Here is a 16,951-nt window from a genome sequence, read left to right on the forward strand (position 1 = left end):
GGAATGGGGGTAAAGTCATGAGCAGGGGTAGTGTTCTCCTCGGGGTTCTGGGGGGTAGGGATAGTGACAGTGGGGTCTGTGGGGGGCGTGTCAGCAGAATGCAGGTGAGTGGCGCTGGTGGGGTCGGAAGTGGTGGCAGACACAGCAGTAGGGGTGGCGGAAGTCACTGAGCGTGTGGCATCGGCGATGATGTGAGGGGCGGAAGTGGCTGTGGGAGTGGCCATGATGGGGGCGGAAGTGACATCATCAATCAGCGTGGGGGTGGTAGCTGCACCAGCCGCATGGCTAATGGTGTTTCCGAGGCCAGGGGAATCTTCTGGAATGTTTGAGGAGCGCTGGTTATGGATGTGGGTGGATAAAAGTTTGTTGTACTTACAGTTTTTGATGTTTGAGATGGGATTGAAATACTGTTTGTTGAGAGTATGGATTCTCCTGAGGATGTAGTACAGAGTGGGTCCTTTGCAATTCTGAGAGAGTGTGGCCCTCCAGACTGTATGGACCCTGACCTCAGGGAGTCTCTGTGTAACCTGCCCTGGTGGGAAAGGTACAGAAGCGTGCTAGAAGCTGATGGTTGCCTTTTGGCTCGGAATATGTGTAGTTCCTGAGGACCAGAGGAAGAGATTCTGCTCGAGTGCTGTCGGTTCGACGCAGCGGACGTGTGCTGGTGGGGGAGAAACCGCGGGGATTGTGCTGTGAGTCGTTCGGAGCTGCTGGAGACCATCGCTGGGTCGTGATTGGACGTTGGAGGATCGTTTGGTTGTGCTGACCTGCTCTTGGTGGATCTTTGTGCTGGCTTCGGCCTAACGCCAATTCAGGTACCAGCCGACCTCAGAGTTATGGCCTCAGCAGCTGCTCGCAGCCCTGGCCAGGGCATTCGTAACACAGTCAGGGTGACTGTGAAGAAGGTGGAGGAACACACACCGGTCGATCGGAGGGTGGTCGTGAAGAAGATTTTGCTGGAGTGCTGCGGATATGAAGCAGCGGACGTGTACTGAAGAGGGAACCTCCCAAAGCCACCCAGCGAGGGGGGGAAGCGATACCTATACGATAAGGATACAGGCAGCTCTTCCGATGGTGAGGACGGGCGCAAGGAGGGTCGTCAACAGAGACAGAGACAGAGCGCCGTGGGGAAAAAGGAGGGCAGCACCGCCCAAGCAGGAAAAGACGATCCCTCTGAGGGGATGGGTAAAGGCCTCCCCCCACCCGGTGAGAACCAAGAGGTACCCACCGGCCCACAGCTCCAGGTAACTGGGAGCAGCGGTCCTGTGACAGCCCCGCTGTCAGATGGAGAACTGGACCATGCGGACCCTGGGCCCGACCCGAAGACACCAGAGCGGGGAAATGGCTCCAGCGTGGAGCCGGACAGCTACCTCAGCCCTGGGAGGGTTCAGCAGTTTGCCGTCATCACGGGGATGTACACAGCTACCCCAGAGGGGCAAGACCAGCAGCAAATGGACACTGGTAACCTCGTAAACTGTTAAAATGGGATTAAAAACTGTCAGCATCAATGTGCGTAGCATCAAATCGGCTACACGATGTGTTTCTACGATGGCCTTCCTGGCCAACGTTAAAGCCGACGTCCTGTTTCTGCAGGAGTGTGGGATACCGCACCTCAGCAGCTACAGGAGATGGTCGAGCTTATGGGTCCATGGGCCGTCAGTTGGTTGGGGGGCAACAATAGCTGCGCCTCCGGCCTGGGTATCCTGTTGAGAGGAGGCAACTTCACCATCTCCGAGGTTAAGGAGGAGGTGGGCGGGCACCTCCTCGTCACCGACGTCATGTACAGGAATGCTCCCCTGAGACTGATTAATGTGTACGCCCCAGTGGGTAAGAGTGAACGGTTGGCCGTCCTGCAGCAGCTTCCACTGTTGCTGGCTACGTCCAGACCGGTCATTCTGGCTGGAGACTTCAACTGTATCATTGATGCAGATGGACGATCCAGCGGGGGGTCAGTAAACTGGACACCACGTCCAGAGCCCTGATGGACACGGTAAAAGATGCCAAGCTGCACGACATCTTCAGCACCCCTGCAGACGGAGCGCAGCGTAGATACACCTGGTCACGGGCAGACGGGTCTATCCACTCAAGGATAGATTACCTGTTTGTGTCCCGAACGCTCTCGGTCAGATCCACCGACGTCAAGCCGGTGTTCTTCTCTGACCACTGCCTCCAGCTGGCCGACTGTCACCTACAGGACGAGCAGCGGGCTGGTAAGGGAACGTGGAAGCTGAACACCAAGCTGTTGACCCCGGGAAACATTGAGGAGCTCAAGAGGGACTACGCATGTTGGAGAACCGTGAAGCCCCTCTTTGAGTCCCCAGCGGACTGGTGGGAAACAGTAAAAGGGAACATCAAGAGGTTCTTCATCCTCAAAGGTGTTCAGGAGGCGAGAGAGAGGCGGGGAAAACTGTCCCAGCTCCAGGAAAGTATGCAGAACCTGCTCCTGCTGCAGACGATGGGAGTGGATGTCACGGAGGACCTCAAGGAGGTGAAGGGCCAGCAAGCCTCACTCTTTGCTTCGGAGGCCTCCAAGATAATCTTCCGGTCCAGGGTCCACTCAGTGGAGCAGGACGAGATGTGCTCACGTTTCTTCTTCCAGAAGGTGCACAAAGAGAGCTCTGTGCTCAGCAGCCTGAAGGAAGAAGATGGCTCGCTAACGTCATCTCAGGCTGACGTCATGAGGATCAGTAAATCCTTCTATGCCAGTCTGTATGACGTGAAGCTGACCGACAGCGCAGCCTCCCAGTCGTTCCTGTCCTCTATCACGGAGGTCTTAGACGACAGAACACGCGAGAGGCTGGACCAGCCGCTATCTCTGGACGAGCTGACCAAGGCGCTCGAGTCCTTCGAAAAGAATAAAACTCCCGAAATTCCGCTCTGTGGGACTTGATTGGCCAGGACCTGCTGGAGGTGTATGTCAGTATGCTTCGGGCAGGTACCATGAGTGAATCCATGAGGAAAGGCATCATCACCCTCATCTACAAGCAGAAGGGGGAGAGGGAGGAACTCAAAAATTGGAGACCAATCTCACTGTTGAATGCAGATTACAAAATCCTGTCAAAGGTAATCGCCAACCGGGTCAGGTCTGCTCTGGGATCGGTGATTCACCCTGACCAAACCTGTGCTGTGCCGGGCAGGAAGATCGCTGAGAGTCTCGCACTCCTCAGGGATACGATCGCCAACGTGCAGGACAGAGAGTTGGACACCTGCCTGATCAGCCTGGACCAGGAGAAAGCCTTTGACAGGATATCACACAGGTATGTGAGAGATATTCTCTCCAAAATGGGCTTTGGGGAGGGAATCTGCAATTGGATCAGACTGCTCTACACCAACATTGTCAGTGCAGTCTCAATCAATGGGTGGGAATCAGATAGCTTCCCAGTCAGATCTGGAGTCAGGCAGGGCTGCCCTCTCTCTCCTGCCTTGATCGTGTGCTGCATAGAGCGAAAAAGTGAGGTCTGCAGATGCTGGAGATCAAAGTTGAAACTTTATTGCTGGAACAGCACAGCAGGTCAGGCAGCATCCAGGGAACAGGAGATTCGACGTTTCGGGCACAGGCCTGAAGAAGGGCCTGTGCCCGAAACGTCGAATCTCCTGTTCCCTGGATGCTGCCTGACCTGCTGTGCTGTTCCAGCAATAAAGTTTCAACTGCTGCATAGAGCCATTTGCCGAGTCCATCAGGAAGGATGCGAGCCTGAGAGGGGTGACTAATCCTGGCAGCGGGGGCCTGCAGGTTAAGGCCTCCCTGTGCATGGATGACGTCGCCGTTTTCTGCTCGGATCCGCTGTCTGTGCGCAGACTCATGTGCATTTGTGACCAGTTCGAACGGGCCTCGGGGGCCAAGGTAAACCGAGGCAAGAGCGAGGCCATGCTCTTCGGGAACTGGGCCGACCAATCCTCGATCCCCTTCATCATCAGGGCCGACCGCCTGAAGGTGCTGGGTATTTGGTTCAGGGGGGCTGGGGCATGCGCCAAGTCTTGGGAGGAGCGTATCTGCAAAGTGAGGCAGAAACTGGGCAGATGGAAGCTACGGTCGCTCTCCATCGCGGGAAAAAACCTGGTCATCAGGTGTGAGGCACTGTCATTGCTGCTATACGTGGCACAGGTCTGGCCTATTCCCAGAACCTGTGCCGCTGCAGTCACCCGGGCCATCTTCCAGTTTATATGGAGGTCAAAGATGGACCGGGTCCGAAGGGACACACTGTATAAAGATCTGGGCAACGGGGGAAAAAATACACCCAATGCCACCCTCACCCTGATGGCCACCTTTGTGTGTGGCTGCATCAAGCTGTGCGTGGATCCCCGGTACGCAAACACCAAGTGTCACTACGTACTGAGGTTCTACCTGTCCCCGGTGTTGCGAAGGATGAGCCTGGCCTCGCTGCCGCGGAACGCTCCGAGTAGTTGGACCGTTCCGTATCACCTGTCCTTCGTGGAGAAGTTTATGAAGAAAAACACCTTTGACCACAAGTCCATCAGGAAGTGGTCAGCACGTAGTGTCCTTGAGACCCTTCGGGAAAAGGAGAGGGCGGATCCTATCGAGCGGTTCCCTGAGCAGACTGTCAAAGCCATTTGGCAGAATGCCTCATCGCCAGAACGTTCCAACAAGCACCAAGACATGGCTTGGCTGGTGGTGAGAAGGGCTCTGCCTGTGAGATCCTTTATGCACGCCCGGACTCTCAGCCGCACCGCACGCTGCCCTCGAAGTGGCTGCGGGGGGACGAGACTGTCACACACCTCCTTCTGGAATGTGCCTACACAGAAGACGTCTGGAGAGGAATGCAGTGGTATTTGTCGAGGTTCGTCCCGAGCAGCGCCGTGACACGGGACTCCGTGCTCTACGGTCTGTTCCCCGGGACACACACCGAGATGAACATCAACTCTGCCTGGAGGATCATCAACTCGGTGAAGGACGCTCTCTGGGCGGTCCGAAACCTGTTGATCTTCCAGCTGAAGGAGTTGACCCCGACTGAGTGTTGCAGACTGGCACATTTCAAGGTCCAGGACTACGTGTTAAGGGATGCGCTGAAGCTTGGGGCAGCTGCCGCCAAGGCGCGGTGGGGAAAGACCACTGTGTAACATCTGCCTGCCTAACGAAGAACAGGGGGCCCATGCAGTCATTTGGGCTCTGCTGATGCCTCAGCTAAAAATGTAATGGTACAGACCTGTAAATAGGAATGATTACTCTGTTTTCGGTATGCAAACAAATGGAATGTTTACATATGTATGGCATGTCCAGTTGAACAGATCAAAGTATTTTATGAATAAAGTATACTTTTGTTTTTCTTTATTTCAATGTTGCGACGCCTAAGCTAAAGATGTGGATACATGATTGATAAACATACAGACCTGTATGTAAAGTTGATAAATTCTGATCTCTGTATATACATGTTTACATAAGTATGGCATGACCAACTGTACAGACCATCAAATTATTTTATGAATAAAGTCTATTTTTGAAATTAAAAAAAAATGCTAGAAGCTGCTGAAACATGGAGGTGGTCTGATCTTGAGGGATGGAGGGGTTTGGGACCATTGTTTCACAGATTGTCAGTGGAGCAGAGTTGTTCCTGTTGTCACTTGATCCTGGATTAAAGAAGGGAAAGACCCTCTCTGTGAAAGTGTGGGTGAAAGTGTGGAGATGGGACATGGTGTCCGCATTGTAAAATGACACCTGTCCACCCTCATAGTCCAGGAACACCCCGATTTTCCTGGGATTTACATTCAGGGGGAGGCGGATATCAGACGGGGAGGTGGCAGCTAAATAGCAATCTCCAGGATGCAGTTCCACACTCCAGAATCCGGTCTCTGGGATCAGGATGATCCCCCCTTTCCTCTCTACAGACTCTTGGGCCACTCCCAGAATCCACTCAGTCTTGTCTCCCACCTCCACCTCCCAGTAATGTCTCCCTGATGTGAATCCCTCTGATCCCAGGACACAGGGACTGGAATCAAATCTCTCCGGGGAGTCAGGGAGCGGCTGCTCTGTGTCTCCGAGTCTCACACTGATCCGGTCCTCAGACAGGATGAGCCGGGGATGCGCTGTGTTCGGATCCAGAGTCAGAGAGGCTGGAACTGGGAGAAAAGTATAAATAACATCATCACCCATTGAGCCTCTCACTTCCATTTATAGAACCTCTTTTACTTGTGGAGTACCCTCACACACCCCAGGTCTCTCTGTAAGGAACCTGCAGCCCCGCCTTCCCACAGATCCCAGCTTCTGCAAAGAGAGACACCCAGACGTTGGCAAGTCCACAAGCAATCAGGACCGCAGACTTTGGGAAGAGCTTGGTGGTTCCAGATTTCAACACTGATGTCCTTTGCCATCTCTCCGTGTGATCACAATCCGGAGGATTGGAAAAAATATTGAAACTTGCTGAAAAGTCATTTTCATCAGAACCAATACAAGAATGTGAATTCCAACAATCACAGACTGGTTGACACGGTGTCATGGAGAAAGCAAGGGGCAATTATATGCAAGTTCTGGGGTAATTAAAAAGAGGCAGAAGGGTAGAAGAGCTTCTTCTCCGTCCTCTTGCTGCCAGACCTAGTGGGGTTCCAAGCATTTTATCAGCGGTCCTTTAATTTGACAGCAGTTTCAGGAGAAAGTGAGGACTGCAGATACTGGAGATCAGAATCGAGAGTGTGTTGCTGGAAAAGCACAGCAGGTCAGGCAGCATCCGAGGAGCAAGAGAATTGATGTTTCAGGCTTAAGTCCTTCATCAGGAATGAGGCTTGTGGGTCGGGGCTGAGAGATAAATGGGAGCAGGGGTGGGGTTGGGGGGAGGTAGCTGGGAAAGCGATAGGTAGATGAAGGTGGGGGAGAAGGTGATAGGTCAGAGGGGGCAGTGATGAACACGTCCAGAGGGCAGTGCCGAGTTGGAGGCTTGGGTCTGGGATAATGTGGGGGGAGGGGAAATGAGGAAGCTGTTGAAATCCACATTTATCCCATATGGTTCCAAGTCGGAATATGAGGCGTTCCTCCTCCAGGCGTTGGGTGGTAACGGTTTGGCGGTGGAGGAGGCCCAGGACCTACATATCCTTGACGGAGTGGGAGGGGGAGTTGAAGTGTACAGCCACGGGGCAGTGGGGTTGGTGGGTGCGGGTGTCCCAGAGATGTTCTCTGAAACAATCTGCAAGAAGGCTTCCTGTCTCCCTGATGTAGAGGAGACCAGCCCTGGTGCAATGGATGCAGTAGGTGACATTGATAGAGGTAAAGGTAAATTTCTGATGGATGTGGAAGGATCCCTTGGGGCTTTGGACGGAGGTGAGGGGAGTGGTGTGGGAGCAGGTTTTGCGCTTCCTCACCTAGGTCCTGACTTTCCACCTCCGCATCCAACACATCATCCTCCACCACTTCCGCCACCTTCAAGCGGACCCCACCTCCAGAGATATATTTCCCTCTATACCCCTATCAGCATTCCAAAAAGATTATTCCCTCTGCGAATCCCTTGTCAGGTCCATACCCACACTCCCGGCACCTTTCCCTGCCACTGCAGGAAGATCAAAACCTGCTCCCACACCACTCCCCTCACCTCCATCCAAGGCTCCAAGGGATCCTTCCACATCCATCAGAAATTTACCTTTACCTCTATCAATGTGACCTACTGCATCCAATGCATCAGGGCTGGCCTCCTCTACATCGGGGAGACAGGAAGCCTTCTTGCAGATTGTTTCAGAGAACATCTCTGGGAAACCTGCACCACCAACCCCACTGCCCCATGACTGTACACTTCAACTCCCCCTCCCACTCTGTCAAGGACACGCAGGTCCTGGGCCTCCTCCACCGCCAAACTGTTATCACCAAATGCCTGAAGGAGGAACACCTCATATTCCGCCTTGGGACCCTGCAACCATACAGGATAAATGTGGATTTCAACATCTTCCTCATTTCCCCTACTCAAATATTATCCCATTCCCAAGCCTCCAAATTGGCTCCACCCTCTGGAGCTGACCATCACTGCCCCCTCTGACCTATCACCTTCTCCCTCACCTTCATCCACCTATCACTTTCCCAGCGCCCTCCCCCATCCCCACCTCACCTCCCATTTATCTCAGCCCCAGCCCACCAGCCTCATTCCTGATGAAGGGATTATGCCGGAAACATCGATTCTCCTGCTCCTCGAATGCTGCCTGACCTGATGTGCTTTTCCAGCACCACACTCTCGACTCTGAACATTTTCAGTTTGCTTCTAGTGAACTGTTGCCTTCACACAGATACATGTTCATCCATATGTAACCTATCCCTAAAATTATGTCTATCAATATTCCTCACCCTCACCCCATGAAATAGCAGCAAGGTGACCACGAGTAGAGACGGAAACTGTTTCCTTCACTCCCAACTGTCAGAAACTGGGTTGTGTGAAATACCTAGTTTCTATGTCAGATTTGCAGGTAGTTGGTTTCATATCCAGTGCACTGGACACAAACTTACCACATGTCACTGCAATTGCATTGCTGAATTGTGCAAAGCACAGCAGGATCACAGAAGCAGTGGTCTTTGAACTGTCTTGTTGTGAGAACTAAAATGATCATTTACTGCTTGACAGGGAGATGTTTTTGGAAGGTGCCTGTATAAGAGTGGGATTCCAGTCTGATGTACATTAAATCACAGTCCTTCACAACTACATCATGTTGATGTCATTTGAGAGATTACACTGAGAAATTTAATGTGAAACTGCACCTGGGAATTTATAAAGGTTTTACCTGGCCTGATGTGTTTGAACATCTCCTTCCACACTGTGTACTGTAAAGGGCTGTTGTACTTTCCAATAGACAGGACTCCATCTGTCAGTAACAGCACATTGCGTTCATCACTAATCCTGTAAATAATGAACACTTGGTAGTAAATTGATCACAATCACTTTCCTGAGTAATTTCACCAACTTGCACTGAGTTTCAGTAAAGTGCATGTCCTACCTTCTCTTCCGAGATACTTCCTCCTGAAATAAACAAAACACAATCTGAGTTGACAGAGACTGACTGTCTACATCCAGAAAGCAGCAATAACACTCACATTGTTACAAGCTGCTGGGAATTGTCCAGATATTTCAAGAAAACACATAACCAGCATGTTGGAAACAGCAAATAAGACCATAAGACATAGGAGTGGAAGTAAGGCCATTTGGCCCATTGAGTCCACTGCGCTATTCAATCATGGCTGATGGGCATTCCAACTCCACTTACCCACACTCTGCCTTCAGCCCGTAATTCCTAGTGAGATCAAGAAGTTATCAATCTCTGCCATGAAGACATTTAACGTTCCAGCCTCCACTGCACTCCATGGCAGTGAATTCCACAGGCTCACCATTCTCTGGCTAGAGAAATGTCTCCTCATTTCTGTTCTAAATTGACACCCTCTAATTCTAAGGTTGTGCCCATGGGTCCTAGTCTCCCCACCTAACAAAAACAACTTCCCTGCGTCCACCCTTTCTGAGCCATTATTTTGGAAGCTTCTATTAGATCTCTCCTCAACCTTCTAAACTCGAAGGAATACAATCCCAGGATCCTCAGCTGTTCATCGTATGTTAGGCCTACCATTCCAGGGATCATCGGTGTGAATCTCCGCTGGACATGCTCTAGTGCCAGTATGTCCTTCCTGAGGTGTGGGACCCAAACTGGACAGAGTATTCTAAATGGGGTCTAACCAGAGCTTTATAAAATCTCAGAAGCACATCATTACTTTTATCCCTCTTGAAATAAATGGCAACATTACATTCGCTTTCTTAATCATGGACTCAACCTGCAAATTTACCTTTAGAGAATCCTGGACTAGCACTCCGAGATCCCTTTGTATTTTGGCTTTATGAATTTTCTCATCATTTGGAAAATAGTCCATGCCTATATACTTTTTTCCAATGTACAAGACCTCACATTTGCTCACGTTGAATTTCATCAGCCATTTCCTGAACCACTTTCCTAAACTGTCTAAATCTTTCTGCAGCCTCCCCACCTCCTCAGTACTACCTTCCTGTCCACATAACTTCATATCATTGGCAAACTTCACCAGAATGCCCCCAGTCCCTTCATCCAGACCATTTATATATATAAAGTATCAGCTGGGGCGCCAACACTGAACCCTGCGGGACACCACTTGTCACCAGCTGCCATTCCGAAAAAGAACCTTTTATCCCAACTCTCTGCCTTCTGTCAGACAGCCAATCCTCAATCCATGCCAATAGCTCACCTCGAACACCATAGAGCCTCATCTTACTCAGCGGCCTCACGTGAGGCACCTTATCAAAGGTTTTTTTGGAAGTCTAGATAGATAACATCCACTGGGTTTCCCTGGTCTAACCTATTTGTTACCTCTTTAAAGAATTCTAACAAGTTTGTCAGTCATGACCTTGCCTTAATAAATCCATGTTGACTTATTCTAATCAGACCCTGCACTTCCAAGAATTTAGAAATCTCATTCTCAACGATGGATTCTAGAATTTTACCTACAACCGAAGTTAGGCTAATTGACCTATAATTTTCCATCTTTTGTCTTGATTCTTTCTAAAACAGTGATTTTCCAATCATCTGGGACTTTCTCTGACTCCGGTATCTTTTGAAAGATCACAACCAATGCCTCCTCTATTTTCCCAGCCACATCCCTCAGAACTCTAGGATGTAACCATTGAAGCCAGGAGATTTATCAATTTTTAGACCTTTTAGCTTTTCTAGCACTTTCTCTTTTCTAATGGCTACCATACTCAAGGTGCCCCTGATTCTCCTTAATTGTTGGGATATTACTCATGTCTTCCACTGTGCAGACTGATGCAAAGTCTTTATTAAGTTCTTCAGCTATTTCCTTATCTCCCATCACTAGCCTTCCTGCATTAATTTGGAGCGGCCCAATGTCTATTTTTGCCTCTCATTTGTTTATTATATGTTGAAAGAAGCTTTTACTATCATTTCTAATATTACTGGCTAGCCTACCTTCATATTTGATCCTCTGCGTCCTTGTTTCTCTCTTTGTTATCCTCGTGTTTGTTTTTGTAGCCCCCCCCCCCCCAAAGAAGGGCTTATGCCCAAAACGTCGATTCTCCTGCTCCTTGGATGCTGCCTGACCTGCTGCGCTTTTCCAGCAACACATTTTTCAGCTAAGTCCAGAATAGCCTGCTCCCTTGTGGGCTCCAGCACAAGCTGTTCCAAAAAGCCAGCTTGTAAGCATTCCATGAATCCCCTTTCTTTGGATCCGCCAGCAACATTATTCACCAGTCCACCTGCGTATTGATGTCCCCCATGATCACTGTGACCTTACCTTTCTGACATGCCCTATCTATTTCCTGGTACACCTTGCACCCCTGGTCCTGACCACTGCTGGGGGGTCTGTATATAACTCCCATTACAGAATTTTTGCCTTTGTGGTTACTCAACTCCACCCATGCGGACTCTACATCATCTGACCCTATGTCATTCAGTGCCATAGATTTAATTTCAGTCTTAACTAACAAGGCCACCCCGCCCCCGCTGCCCACCTCCCTGTCTTTTCGATAAGTTGTAAATCCTTGGATGTTTAACTGCCAGTCCTGAATCCCCTGCAACCATGTCTCTGTGATGCCTACCACAACATAATCATTCACAATGATTTGTACCGTTAATTCATCTACTTTGTTATGAATACTACGAGCATTCAGTGCCTTAATGCTAACTTTCTTATCATTATTAGAGATATTGGAAATCATAAGATGTCCTAAGTTCTCCTTCCTTTTTGCTGCATTCCTGGTCTGCCTCGAGCTTAAGCCCACCTGCACACATGCTATCCTGCTGCTTATCTTTCCATTTAACTCCATACTCCCAGTCATTTTTGCTCTCCCTTCTCCCTGACTCAGAAGTTTAAAGTCCTACTGACCACCGTAATTATCCTTAAATGAAGAATTCCTATCTGCACTTTCTTCCCAAGAAGCAATTCACCTTGTCTTACTGCCTGATATCATCCTGCCCAGTCACACCCCACATCCTTTCACGCAATGACCCAAGTAAAGAGGTGTTGCTGTGGGGAGAGATAGATCTTGCAGGGTCAGTTTTTTCACAAAAGCTGAGGATCACTCGCTGTTATCTATGGATCTGGTAAGGTACAGTTATAGTGTATAGTATTGTATATAGAGACTAAAACTGTAAAACTTTCACAATGAAATCCTACAGAATATAGATTCATTTCTCCCAATGTAGACCTGACTAGCAGAAGGAATGATTGAGGCAAATTCACAGAATACATATGGATGAGAGAAAGAGAAGGATATGATCTTTGAATCCGATGCTGTGGGGTAGGACAGGACCCATATAGACTATAAACACTGACATAGATTAACTGCTTAATGTCAAAGTATTATGTAATATCTGAAAAGACAATCTTTCAAGACAAGCAGTGGAAATTAGGCCGCATAAGTTTAAAACTCCTGTTAGAAACTGGATTGTGTGAAATACCCAGTTTCTGTGTCAGATTTGCATCAACGTCAGTCCCTTTCACAGGTAATTGCTTTCATTCAATGCACTGGGCACAGACTCACCACACGTCACTGTAACTGCATTGCAATGCGAGTGTCAGGAAGCTACTAACGTAGACACCACAGAAATAATTACAAAGTAAACATGAAAGTATTGCTGACAAACCCCATGGAGCTTCATGTGTTTTCCCGTTAATTTTGAAGTGACTGTACTTTTTAACACAATACAGCAAGCATTGTAGATCTGTCCAGAAACTGAAGAGCCATTGATCAATTGTTACACCAAACCGAGGGGCTGCAAGGGAAATCAAGCCCCACTACTCTGGGGATTATCACAAGTTAAAGGTTTTAAAAAGGGTCCAGAATTCTAAAACAAATCTCATTTATAGACGTGGCTTGACATAAAGCATGGTCCAGCTTCTTCCAACTAACAAAATACACTCAGCTGTAGATACGCAATTACTGCAAATATGAACCATATAACGCTGGTTAAAACATTGAGCTATTCATCAACTTCCCCCTTACACAAGAAAGGGAAAAAAACGCTACCGGTAGAGGTGCAGACTGCAAAGGCAGCTTGGTGATACCCGTTCACAAGGAAGCGACTAAGGTAACTCTAACTGCCTCTCCATCCTTCCTCTCTCAATACGTTCACTGGTTTGTAGCAGGTCCATGAGAAAGAGTCACATCTAGAATGTCTCGGATTTATTGATTAAGAACCACGGGTTTACAGCAACTGCTGACAGAACTTCTTGAAAAAAACAATCTTCAGTTTAGAGAATTGTTTTTTAACTGCAGAGCTAAGGCTGAGCTAAACTGCGCCTGGAGTCTGGTCATTTCTGCTGAAACATTCACACCCACAAATTATACTGCAACAAGAAGCCAATCACATCCTTGTTGCTAGGCAGAAGGCTTTGTTATTAAAGCCATCTCACCAATCAGCTGCTTGTTGTCCCCTGAAAATCCAATCTAAAATCCCCAGCCTCACCAAAACCACCTCCCAACTCCTGCCACACCAGCTCGTCTCTCACCTTCACCCAGTACCTGAGTAAATGGTACTTTACAGTGAAATCTGGCTGTTTGGTTTCAGAACCTTTAACCAGAACCTTCCAGCAGTCACTACCTCAATCCACAATTACAAATACAAAAACAATGCACCGTCTGTACACGATCACATTGTGCTGCATGTTTGGGAAAAGCCACAGGTTAGGAAAATAAATTAGCTGATTATGTTATGTGCCTGTTCACTCTCACTGACCTTAAACTGAAATATAATACCTTACCTTCAAGAATATCACTTGGTCTTTTTGTTTCAACTGTTTCTCCAGATGAGAGAGCTTCCCCGCAGTTGAATTTAAATTCTCCTGGATCTCTCTAAGCCTTTTCTCCATTGGTTGCAGAGTCCTCTCCTCTTCTTCCCTGAGATCTCGGAGTAAAGTCTGTTCTTTCTCAGTGAGAATCTGGTGCATTTTAGTGAACTCTGATTCGATGTGGCTCTGCAGGCAGTTCGCCTGTTCCTGTGGAACGAGATGTGAAACATCACTAATGTCCCACCTTAAAGTGAACAAAACTAACCCAGATCCCAGAGAATCAGCTCAGGGAGATTTTACCCGAATCTGGGAAATCTGCTGTTTCTGCTCCCGCTCCATTTCTAGAGCTGCTGATTTTTTCTCTGTGAGAGAATCCAAGGAAGATTTCACCCGATCCTGGGATTGGGAGAGAAAATCAGAAAATAAAAGTGTTAGACCATGAAAATGTGATGAAATAATCAGGGGATGGAATCTGTTTCCTTTTACCTTGTAGAGTCCAACAGCTTCTGTGATCGGGATGAAGTTGTGAGATTTGTGTTCCCAGGAATCTCTACAAATCACACAGATCAATTTCTTGTCAGTTTCACAAAACAGCTTCAGTTCTTCCTGATGTTCCTCACAGTGATGTTTACTTTCCTTCTCTTGTGGATTCAGATTTAATGTTCGAGCTTTCTCGGCCAGATTCGCTAAGGCCCGGTTTCCTCTGAGGGATCTATCCGGAAACTCCTGTCTACATTCCGGGCAGGATTTTCTCTCCTGCTTTTCCCAACTCTGGGTGGTACAGGAGCGGCAGAAGTAGTGTCCACAATCCAGTATAACCGGATCGGTGAAGAATTCCTGACAAATGGGACATTTTACCACCACGGTCCAACTCTCTCCCTGCTGTCTGGAAGCCATCCACCCTCACCACGCCTGGTTACTCTTTCAGATTTGGTGTTGCTGGGCTGGCCAATACTTTCCGTCCTGCGACTTCCCGGGAAATTCACCGCATTGCTTCGGAGGCTCGGGATATTTGCCGGTGTGGGTGTATTTTTATTGGTCAATGGACCCAAGACGGAACGGGATGGGGATATTATAGGGCTGTGTACGGGTGGGGGCAGAGGAGACTGAGCGAGGATTGGGCAGAAGGAAGGAGGAGGGAATTGGCAGAGACCGCTCTGACAGGAACTAACAGGTGACCGAGGGTACAGCGGGGCGGGGGGGGCTCCTCTGTGATAGAAGCCGCTGCTCACTTACACCGTGTACTGTCACAGTGACCCACATGGGAATTGACGCCAAACAGTCATTTCTCTCCAAAACTTAATTTAAATTTGCTCTGTGCCCTGCACAGGTTCCATTTGGACACCGTACTCAACCCGGTAAAATGGGAGGGTGGAGGTGTTGGGAGGGAGACGGGAGGGAGGGATGAGGCGTTGTCTCGGTCCTTGGAGTACGTATAGAGAGAGAGAGAGAGAAATCACGGGGCACAGCGAGACTGGAGAGGTCTGAGAGTTGGAAGGGGTCGATGAAGCCCTTTTTTGATGGTAGCGACTTCCGTGTATGGCTAAGATAAAGTTTTCTCTGAGGAATCCTGAGGAGCTGGAAGCGAAGTTAACAAGAAAGGGTAATGCAGATATCATAAGCTCTTGAATACTCCAATAAATATGTGAGAAATTGCCCAGACCAGGGGAGATCAGAGTTGAATGTGTGACTCAGAGCCTGGATCCGAGGTACCGTGTGTAATGGGATTTGATTCGGAGGCTGGGAGCCAGCACCAATGTTGTCAGTCCGGTAGAACTGGAATACTCTGCACTTGGATCGGGAAGGGTCCAGTGTTGCATTGAGTAGAATAGTTAGAGCTGTGGAAAGAGACCAAGAAAGAGCCTCCGAGTACAAATTCAGAAATAAATAGTATCTCTATCTTTCACAAACCCATCTGAAGAAGATGGAGACATTCAGACCTTTCCAACAATGTGGGTGTAACGTGGCCGAGGATCAGATCTTACATTTCCAAGGCAGCTTCACAACTTAGCGACCCAACTATTCCTGTGTCATGCGCAAACCGCACACCAGTACATTCTCTTTCAGCATGCAAGTCATTGCTGAGCATTGTCACTAATTGTGGCACCGGCACTGATCCTTATGATACACCACTAATTACAAATTGCTACCCTCCTTATCCCAACTTTATTACCCTGGAACTGTACTAATATACAACATCCAACACAGTGAACTGTTATCCTATTAAATAGTCAGGAATGCTTCCTTATTAAATGTTTTGCAGAAATCAGAATATTACAATCATTGTTTCCCCTTTATCTATCGTGTTTGTTCCTCCTCAAAGAATTCTGGTAAATTTGTTAGACATGCTTACCCTTCATGAAGCCAATCAGACCCTGCTTGGTCATATTATATAAGTAGAAATGCTCTTGGGTCACATCCTTTACACTAGACTAATATTTTCCACAACAACAGATTTTAATTAGCTCAGAGTTACCTGCTTTTTATGTCTCTTTCCCTTTCCATATCAAGGGGATCAATGGCAGTTTTCCAACTGATTCAGACTTTTACAGAATCTCAGGGTTCTTAGAAGCATCCACTGATAGTTATTTCCTTCAATATCCCATGATGCATCCTATCAGATCCAGAGGACTTCTGAATGTTTAAAGCTGTTAGTTTTCCAGTACCTTTGCTTCTCTCTCATGTTCGCTATTACATTTACTCCCTCTTTCTACTTTTTTCCCTTTGGTCATTTCGTACTTTTGGAAAACTATGTGTGTATTCTACCATGAATAGCCAATGCCAGTTAAGTCCTCTGCCATTTCTTCATTCCACATTATTAGCTCCTCAACTTCATTCTCCAAGGGACTAATGCTCACATTGACCAATCCCTTCCTTTTCATATGTTTAAAGAATATTGTGCTGCCCATTTTGATATAACACATGTTTATCGTCAAAGTTTACTTCTTACTTTATTATCCTTGACCATCTTTTGTTTTATTTTTAACACTTTCCTAATCTTCCAGCTCACCTTTAAACTTTGAGACATGGTATATTTTTAATTTTCTTTCAGTTGTAGCTATTGTTATCCTTCATACTTGCCTTATGCTCTTTCTTGAATCCTTCTTTCTCACAGTAGTATGCTTTCCTGGTGAGCCAAGGATTACTGCCTTATCTCTCCATCATATTTGCTGTTAAATTGCTTTCTCAGTCACCTAATCCTATGGT

General features: G+C 48.0%; 1 protein-coding gene across 1 annotated transcript in view; it reads right to left on the reverse strand.

Moving 5' to 3' along the window:
* Positions 1 to 5,272: 5,272 nt before the first annotated feature.
* Positions 5,273 to 16,951, reverse strand: part of LOC122541476 (uncharacterized) — a 53,072-nt gene continuing 41,393 nt past the window's right edge. The window contains exons 8-13 of the mRNA XM_087978692.1: positions 14,231 to 14,646; positions 14,045 to 14,140; positions 13,718 to 13,951; positions 8,920 to 8,942; positions 8,707 to 8,822; positions 5,273 to 6,075 (exon numbers count right to left, since the gene is read on the reverse strand). Coding sequence (XP_087834818.1) covers positions 5,438 to 6,075; positions 8,707 to 8,822; positions 8,920 to 8,942; positions 13,718 to 13,951; positions 14,045 to 14,140; positions 14,231 to 14,646 — 1,523 coding nt within the window. The 3' untranslated portion in view covers positions 5,273 to 5,437. The remainder of the gene's footprint in view (positions 6,076 to 8,706; positions 8,823 to 8,919; positions 8,943 to 13,717; positions 13,952 to 14,044; positions 14,141 to 14,230; positions 14,647 to 16,951) is intronic.

Source organism: Chiloscyllium plagiosum, unplaced genomic scaffold (assembly GCF_037043375.1).
Source record: "Chiloscyllium plagiosum isolate Xiang-an unplaced genomic scaffold, Cpla_swu_hap1 HiC_scaffold_35, whole genome shotgun sequence".
Taxonomy (NCBI): domain Eukaryota; kingdom Metazoa; phylum Chordata; class Chondrichthyes; order Orectolobiformes; family Hemiscylliidae; genus Chiloscyllium; species Chiloscyllium plagiosum.